Raw genomic sequence first — 9,472 nt, 5'->3', positions numbered from 1 at the left:
GGAAAAAATAAAGGAGCAAAAAAAAAAGCCCCAAAAAAATAAAAAAACCCCCATCTCATTTAAAAAAAAAAAAAAAAAAAAAAAAACATACAACCAAACTAAATTACAGAGAATTAAATACTACAGTCCGCTGTTAAAAGGTAAAATAAAACAAATGGAACAGACAGGAGAAAAAGTAAAAACACTTTGGCAGATTATTAATTTTTAGTTACAATCAAATATTAAAGAAACCCAGTGCTCATGTGTACAAATAAATTTATATATAGTCTACACTCCTTTTTAACCCCAGAAGTTTATTTACACCTTTTTTACAGATACATTTAAAACATTATCAAAAAGGTTCTTTTTTCTATTTTTTATTTTTTTTTAGCTTTATGAAAACGTATTATTTACACTTCATGATTCAAAACCATTGGTCTGTAACTGCCAGACCCCAGCACCACCCCACCCACAACCCCTTTATTTCCTCCCCCTCTACTAAGAATGTAACCTCTTTACACAGTGCAGAAGGCTTCTTGAAACGTTTTGTGCAACAAACAGCGTTTAAAAAATGCCTGTCATGTGGAATGGACGCTGAATTTTCTTTTACATTTCCTTGCAGGCGATGACAATTTTCAGAAAAAATACAGGTGGGTGGTTCTTACAAAAGCAGGAGAATTTCTTTTTAACACACAGACTGTCCAGACAAAAGGCGTCTGCAATGATTTATATCAAAATGAAACGGATGCCACGATCTTCTTGCCCGCAAACTTTCATTTAATGCTGGCTGGTAGAAAAACGCAGTCAACAGAACGCTTCCCTTCAAGTAATCAAACATCAAGTAGATCAAATATGATAAGTAGGAATGAACTGACAAACGCTGAGGACTCACAGCCCAAAAAACCCCACATAATAAAAAGAGGAAGCGGTGGATTAAGGAAAAAGTCAACAACAGGGTCAACGAGAGCTAAATGCCAGCCAAGTGGAGTGAATTTTCTTCCACAGTTCTAAATTGCAGCTGGAGCGGAGGCTGCTTCTTCTTCTGGCTGATTGTTTGGTGGTCTGCAGGTTTATATTCAGGAAAGAGGTTTTCTTTTCAGCTCTGAAGCTTTTTCAAGTTATTTGCGGGGTCTCGGGGTTATTCCTTCCAGTGCTTTTAATCTTCCAGTGTATTCTGTTAACAAAAAGACTGAGAGCCCTTGTTGGAGAACATATGACTGAGATGAAGATGGGTGGAACAATCCCCCGTTTCCCAGCTGAAAACTGTAAATTCACTAGTATGATAAGGAAAAGAAAGATTGTTGCCATTGCATGAGACATGAAGAAGAGGAGCGATGTTCAAAAGCACTCAAAAAAATCAATTTTAAGGAAGTAGGAGAAGTCAAGATAGCCGTCAACCCTGTAGCACACTTCTAAGATTAGTCATAAGGGAAGTTAGTAGTTAGTGTGATGAGATAACAACACACATAATAAATAAACCACCAGTGGTTTTAAACAGAAATTCAAGTGACCTATTTTTTAAAAAAGGAAAGCAAATGCATTACTAGTTGTTAAAAATAAATTACAAATTTATGTGTTTAAATTAAAAGTTAAATATTAATATTAGTAGTTTTTACCGAGGAGGTATATACAATATTTATTCGACATGGTGAAGACCTGGCTTTTATTCTTGGATACCCTGTCACCTAGAAACCATCTGGAGCAGCAAATAGGACTTTGCCCCCCCCCCCACACCTTTACAACAAAAATGAAATTTCTTAGAGCCTAGATTGAATCGTCTACAAAGTAAAACAAGACGTTCTTCTGACATGAATACAAATGATCAAAACCAATCTGGGTTGCACAAAAAAGCTGCTTGCTCTGTATATTTCAAGTTTCTTAACACGAGATATCAATCTGGTTCTCAGAGCAGCTGAACACTGCGGTTACACTAAAAAACACTAACCAAAACTGAAGTACCCATGTGACATTGTAGCTACATTACAATAACTTAATCAACTCTCACAGCATATAAGCACACGGCAGAAATTACCTTTATAACCTTTGCCTGCTGTTTATGGGCTGGCCAGGCAGTGAAATTATGAATAATGTTGGGATTTGAGCACCGATTTGCCCTAATGGTGTTGTGTCAAAGGTCACAGGTTGACCTATACGTCCACATTACTGCCTGATAAAATGAGCAGCCAAAGCTGGAGACTGGACTTTCATCGTGTCCTTCAGAGTAGACGGTTAGACTGGAGGTGACCACAAAGTGAACCAGCCAATCTGTCTTTTGCACTGTAGCAATAATAACTTTCCCACAATGTCACACTCAGGCAGCTAAATAAATAAGCAATTTATCCTCCTAACTGCAAATTCTCAGCATGAAACTGCATTAGTCCTGAGGCGAACATGGACAGAAAGGACAGAGCTGACTCAGCGTAGGGTCCTGTCAGCAGAGTCTGAGACCAATTCAGTCTTAGAAATTACAAAGATCTCTGACCTGGGGCTTTTCTCCTCTTAAAGTTGCTGTTCACTTTAAGCATTTGGAGAATAAGGTCATGCACCGGCCATAATAACACCATTTCCAATTAGACCTTTCCTTATAGTCAACATGGATAAGCAGCAGCATTAGCAAATCTGGTTAGATATTTGACCATTCTTCTCAGATGCACTTAGGGAGGACCCATGAGTTTGGAACCTACAAATAGTCCTTATATCCTACAAAATCGATGAGCTGAAACAATTCACTAAGGTATTTCAAGAAGATGAAGACGCGGCATATAGCACATGGGTGTAAATTCACTCTTTCAAACCATAACTGTAATTCATCAAAAAATAAACGTAAAAACCCAAACACTAGTTTTAATAAATTCCATGTATTTAGATATTAATGTCCAGCAGAAACAAAGTTAGCATACAATGAATGTTATTATTATTATTATTTTATATGACTGAACAGAATGGTTTAGTTAAATTTGCTGAGCTGGTGTCTATAATCCAAGAAAAAACTGTTATGGTGCAACTGCATGAGTATACAGGAGGCAAGATGAACTGTCTGGAGTTAGCCAAAGCTCAACACTTGTAACTTTTGTTACCTATAAGTATGTATTGCAGGGTTAAGTGCATTGGAAGTAGGCTCATTGACAATGAAATGGACAATTTGGAAGTGATTTTTCAAAACTGTCTTGTCTAAAATTCCTGTCTCAATTATTAAAAATAGCCCACCACACCTTCAATAGGGGTGTCAGGTCTGTGCCAGGAGACCAACCAATTAAACTAAACTCCACCAGTTTTACAGATAAGAATGGTCAAATAATCAACCTGTTGGACAGGAATGAGCAAAATCCTTCTAAGGACGAGAGTGACAGAATGTCACAATGCAGCACTGCTGGAATTCAGGTAAATAATCTACAGAGATTTTTCTGTTTAACTTGTGTCTTCCTTCCTCCACTCGGGTTATCAGTTATTTAAAACTCAAACATAAAAAAAAAACTAAAGAAAAAACAAAAACAAAAAAACCCCACAAAAGTCCCTGAATAGTAACCGTTTTTTATGACAGCTGAATGAATTCATGATATCAGTCTACGATACTATAAGCAAGCACAGGAAGACTGTGTGTCATTTTTTGCAGGTTGTTCCATTCAAACAAGTTTTTGCTGCTTCACATTTGAAACATTTAGATTTTTTTTTCAACAATTGGTGTGGAAGACAAATCTTTAATGCTTTGAATCAAATGATTAAATGATGTCCAGAGTAAGCGAGTTGCTTGTTGTAACAGCCATTTTTTCCATTTCCATAATTATAGCCTGCAGTTATTTACAACTGGAACATGAAATGAGCAATTATTACTGTTTTCAGTGGGCATAAACTCCATCTGATTCAATGGGCTGGAAGCACGTTTCAAGCGAGTCAATGGAAGATCGGCTCTTTACGCTGGCTCACACATTTCTTCCCTATCCATCTCTAAAATCAAATCAGTGTGCCAGGATCAGCCAAGCATGATGTTCTACTGATCTGCTCACACAAAACCAGAGCGAACACTCAGTGACAGTAGCGACTGATGTCTTTCAAACGTGGGCTGTTTTTCTGCATCACCTCATCCAGTTGCACTAACAGGAAGGTAGCTACACCAGGAATAGTACTGGGAAAAGTGCCGGGAAGTCACGGAAATGGGGTCAGTTCAGCACTAACTGTTATAGTGCATTGACTTTAAGATGAGACAAGTTAAACTGAGGGAAAAGAAATTAATCTGCGCCTGAATGGAAGATAAATACAGAAAAGATGATAAAATATGAACTTCAAACATGTCTTTCCCTGTACAATTACACCACTAGAAATCATAACATACAAAAGCAGGACATTCTTTTAAAATCTTAAAATGTTAATGACGTCTTTTGTGCATATTGCTTCCGAGTAGCAGCTCTATATTCATATTCAAGGCAGTCACACAAGGAAGAAGGAACACAAACAGAAAAATGTAAGAAATATATGAACTCTACCCATCACAGCTAATCAGCCAAGTCAAGCTCGTTATTGACTCTGTGAATACCTCTGACACAAAGAGGGGGGTTACCCACAATCCATTGTCCTGTCTGCCTTGCTGCTTTTTACCTTGGGGCACAACCTTCTGGAGGCACAAATCAGCCAGAAAGAAAAACTGCCTCCACCACCATTTCACCCCAAAACCACCTCTAAACATCCAGACAGCCTCATCCCTTTTTTCTTTTCTCCTGTCCCCTCAACTATGTTTAGCATCGCAACATGTCAGTGTACAAATAATAGATGGCCTTTTTCTTTCAAAGTTTAAAAAAAAAGGCTTGTGAACTTGTAAAGTTCAGGAAACCAGAGGAAATATGACATCCTTGACTTCTGATGCACTGTGCAAACTTGCTCAAGTAATCTCGCCTTTAGGACTTCACACTGACAGATGCAGATTACATATTTAAAACGCATAAATAAATAAAACGGTCAAAACATGAGGCATTTCTCCCCCCACTTCTGGTGACCGGCCTTTGCCTTCAATTTTCAAATGAGGTTAGTGTGAAGGATATAATCTAGCAGCATTTTCACACGCCACTACTGTTAGGAAGCAGCAGAAGAGGAAGAGAGGAGTGGAGCAGAGGCTACTAAACTGACACTAATGAAAGTGGTAGTACCTAGTAGTAGTAGTCAGAAAGAAGGAGAAGACATGTGCAAGTCATCCTTGCTACTTAAAAAGGGGGAGGCAAAATGTGGACTCCATCTCATTCCCCTCTGCGTTGTACTGGCCTCATTGTAGTGGTGCGGAGGCTGTGCTGAGAGAAGGGATAGGAAGGGACTGAAGGGGAGGGGGGTGAGCAGGCTGCATCCCCCCCTCATCAGGGATAGCCATCATCCTCCAGACTGAGTGCCACGCGCTGTAAACAGCAGATGAAAAGATGGTTACCACAGCAGGCTGAGGGAGCAGACAAACAGAGCCACACAATAGTCAACAAGGAAACCAAAAGAAAAATGCAACCTTTATCTTTCTTCTGGTCTTTCTCCTCACAATTATCCCTCCTCTCCCTGACCTTTCCTAATTATCGTTTCTCCAAATCCCCCCATGTGCTTCCACTTTCCTTCCTTCCCTGGCTGCTCGTACAGTAGACCAGGAATGCAGCGTTCTTGCTTACGGCTCAAATGCCTGGCCCATATTTTACCAGAAAGATTTCTTGGGCTGCATGACCTGCCTGACACAAGAGGCGAGAAGAAGAGAAGGCGAGACAAAGAGAAAGAGATCAAGTGTAAAAATCAAACACAAAGAAGGAGATTTTTACATACGTAAATGAATAAAAAACTGCTGGAAAGAGAAAAATAGTCGCCTCTCTCCTGCTCTTCACTGAACAGTGCTCTTCTTTCGTCCTTGAATCTTAATCGTGCACCTGTTTTATGCCTGTGCGCGTGTGTGTGTGTGCATGCTTCTAGCATGTCATCGTGCCAGGGATACCCACAATTCTCCCCCCGTCCCCCCTCCTCTACAGAGCACCACAAAGAAATCAATGTTACCATGACAACCGATCAAAGCACACCACTTCCTTCTCTCTCAGTAATTACGTTTTGGCTATCCTTAACAGAAGTCTTCCCATCAACCTAAACATATTACATAAAGTAAACATCCTGAGTGTCCTGATAATGCATTTTTGCTGCACAGGTCCATCCTGGTTCATTAGAATATCTTTGGGAAGTTAATTAATTTCATTAATCAGTTCAAGGAGTTAATCTCACATTATATAGATTCTTTACACACAACAGTGACTTATGTGTTTGCGTTGGTAAGGTTTGATGACCATGTCATGAAGGTAATTAAAACCAAACATTCAGTTCTAACATAGGAACAATAACAAGATATGTTAGACACATAGAATCCCCACTGTGCTTGTCAGCAGACAGAAGCATGAAGATAGCTGCTTTCACTGTGGAAATATCACACTGGACCTCAATGAGTTTGGACTCTGTGCTTCTTTTCTTGGAGATTCTGGGACCTAAGTTTCAAATGAAATAATGAGACGATGTAAGGCGCTTCTGATGTCGTTTCTGGGTCAGGAGTGCCATGGAGAAAGGGACAGGGGTAGCACATGTCCTCAGTATATGTGTTTGTTGCTGCCCTTAAAACTTCGACTCTAGCTGCAGTTCAAGCTTTGTGAATCTCCCTCTAACTGCTGAACAGGCCTTGCTTCAAAACACTTTCTGTCTACCCCTGTTGATTATGCCCTTTTCATTCAAGCACATTTTCTTTCAGTCAAATTTCAATTAAAGTACTCTCATACTCCACTCTGCACAGTCAGCTAAATTCTTTAGCAATGATTTTTTGGAGCTTATGCTCCTTATGGAGGCTGTTAATGAAAAGCAAGACATTCATTTTTGTTTTTAAACATGGATGTTACAACTTTGTGCTAAAAAGTCTTTTTTTTGTTCCAGTTTTCTAGTTTACTAACTTTTGGGCTTCCATAATCACAGCAAATAGACAAACGCATAAAACATTTCACTCTGTGTGTAATAAGTCTATATATGAGATTTTCGTTTTTAATTTAATCACAGAAATGAATGACAACTTAATTCATCGAGTTGCATCTGTAAATTGTGAGCTGGATTAATCAGAAATACATCCACATCAACAGGAAATCAACAGGCTAGATGTGTGGATTGTGGTGAGGAGATTAAAAGTTATTGGACTCAAGCTGGGAAAGTGAAATCAATTTAGCTTCAGCCTGTCTTTTGTCCTGGTTTGAGCTTTCTTTATACGTTTATTATTTTCTCAGTCATTACAAAACAGACGTGCACAGCTGGGAAGGCCTTGAGCTCCATTGTCCAGCTTTCAAGACATCAGTAAAGCTGATCCACTTTGTTCCCTTAATAATGTCCAAATTGGAATAATATTTTGCATAATGAAAACAGAGTGCCTGAGCTTTGGTGTCCCACGGTTTGGATAATGTATTTTTTTGTTATTATCCATTTAAATTGTTGTGTTTATGAAGTGGCAAGCATCTAGTTAATCTGCAAAAATAAAAACGGAAACAGAAACCTTGAATTCAACAGCTCCTTTTGTGATAAGATGAATTTTGACAGGAAGCACAATTGCAACCAGGTGCAACTACCACAACGCAAAAACAAATGGGATGAGGGATGATATTAGGAATGTTGTGGTTGCTTAATGTGAGGGACATTGCCCGATGAATGACATAGGTGTGTTTAGTTGGTGCTCTCAGTGACTTAAAAATGATATGTAAACATCTGGAAGTGTGCGTGTGCGAGCCTGCTCTCTCTTCCCACTGGGGAACCTTGAGCATCCTCTCAAACCTCAAAAATTTCCAAAGACCTCCTTTTCCCTCCTGGTATGCCCTCATTTGCCACTGGAAAGCATCGGTGCTCCTGAGTACCAGTGAGAGTTACTGTCTGTGACGCCGCCCCCTAGTGGAAGCGCTATGAATGGCTGGCTGTGGCTGCCACTCACTGGCGGGTAGACGTGACCGATGGAGTCGCTGTGCCGGCCGATGTGAATCTCATCGTCGTCGTCCTCCGTGGTCTTGCGGTACACAGGGTTGTCGAAGTTCATGCTCTTGGTGTTCTTGCGTCGCCAGTTGCGCCAAACCAGGTAGCCGCCGGTGCAGAGCAATCCAATGACCACTGTGGCAAGGATAGGGACTGCATGTGTTTAACACACACACAACAACAACACACGGCGGGAGCGTTAACACAGCCCAGGGGACACGGAGCGGCGCTTTAAGCACTAACACAAACATAAACACAGCTTGCATTGTTTCTTTTATCAGCTGAAGGCTCATCGTTTTATTTCTTTTTACAGAATTAAATAGAGGAGATAAAGTAAGCATCAATTATTTATTTACTTTTTTTTTCAAAAAGGATTCAATGCAAATCTTGTATTTTTTTTCTGCAATTAAACAAGAGTTGTGATAAAAACTGGAAAAATATTTTAAGAAATAAATAAATAAAAGTACACAAAAATTGCACCAGTAGAAAAAAGGCATGAATTTGCTCATTGCCAAAGTAATAGTAACTGAATCTATAATCTGTAAAAAATAAAACATAAAAATAATAAAACAATGAGCCTTCAAACTTAATTCACCACAATACAGTGCAAACATTTTAAAACCATCCCAATTGTCTTTATATTTTGCCTCCAGAGAGTCTTTAGTCTTTGACTAAAGACTCTCTGTATGCTTTTTGGTGTTTGCTTGAAAATAGACACAAAAAGGATTAAAGAGGAACTGTCAGAGCAAACATATAATTAGAAAATACTAATAAAACCAATCATGTATTTCCAAATTAGGGAACTAAAAACCTTATAAGCCATATATTGTTCAGGTCTGAGAATATATGAGTGCTGAATAATTCATTAGTTGATAATGTAACGTATGTAAGACTCTCAGCACAGAGGTCTTTGTGATCTTACACCTTAGGCAGTATGTGCTAAAATACAGAGTGATTTGTAAATGTATTCATACCCATTAAACTGTATGTAGTCAGACCAGGCACCACATTTTTTGATGTTGCAACCCAAAACCTTGGTGTAGCTTATTGGTGTTTTATGTTCTACACAACGCAAATATGTGCCTCTTTTTGTGAATCAGAAGGAAAAGGTCACAGAAATCTGAACAGAAGTGATGTGCATTTATGTGACCAGCTTCCATTCCACTGCTCAAGAAAATCACTACTTTGTTTTTCACAGTGGAGAGGTACATTCAACATTCTCATCTGACCAAAGCATGCCGTTCCCTTGTTTTCCTATGGTAAGCAATACTTATTTTGTTCGATTAATACCTTGTTCTACCTAGCCACGCCTCTGTAATAAATTTGAAAATGTATTATGCTCCTTTAATTCCACAAGAATGGATTTTTTCTTTCTATTAAATAAAATCCAAATGAAATGCAATAATTTGTGGTTGTACCAACAAAAACTTACAAAAATTAAAGGGACCAACATTGGTCTCGGCAATTATCATTATTATTTATTTATATATAATGGTGAATCTTT

General features: G+C 38.8%; 1 protein-coding gene across 1 annotated transcript in view; it reads right to left on the bottom strand.

Moving 5' to 3' along the window:
* Nucleotides 1-3,149: 3,149 nt before the first annotated feature.
* LOC106964222 (low-density lipoprotein receptor-related protein 8-like) overlaps nucleotides 3,150-9,472 on the bottom strand; it is a gene marked incomplete at its 5' end in the record, with an annotated part of 44,002 nt that continues 37,679 nt past the window's right edge. The window contains 2 exons of the mRNA XM_015059605.1: nucleotides 3,150-5,357; nucleotides 7,931-8,103. Coding sequence (XP_014915091.1) covers nucleotides 5,319-5,357; nucleotides 7,931-8,103 — 212 coding nt within the window. The remainder of the gene's footprint in view (nucleotides 5,358-7,930; nucleotides 8,104-9,472) is intronic.

This window comes from Poecilia latipinna, unplaced genomic scaffold (assembly GCF_001443285.1).
Source record: "Poecilia latipinna isolate Pla-1442-1.1 unplaced genomic scaffold, P_latipinna-1.0 Scaffold1641, whole genome shotgun sequence".
In the NCBI taxonomy this organism is placed as follows: domain Eukaryota; kingdom Metazoa; phylum Chordata; class Actinopteri; order Cyprinodontiformes; family Poeciliidae; genus Poecilia; species Poecilia latipinna.
Note: the sequence above shows the minus strand (reverse complement) of the source record. Positions and strands in the feature narration are given on the sequence as shown.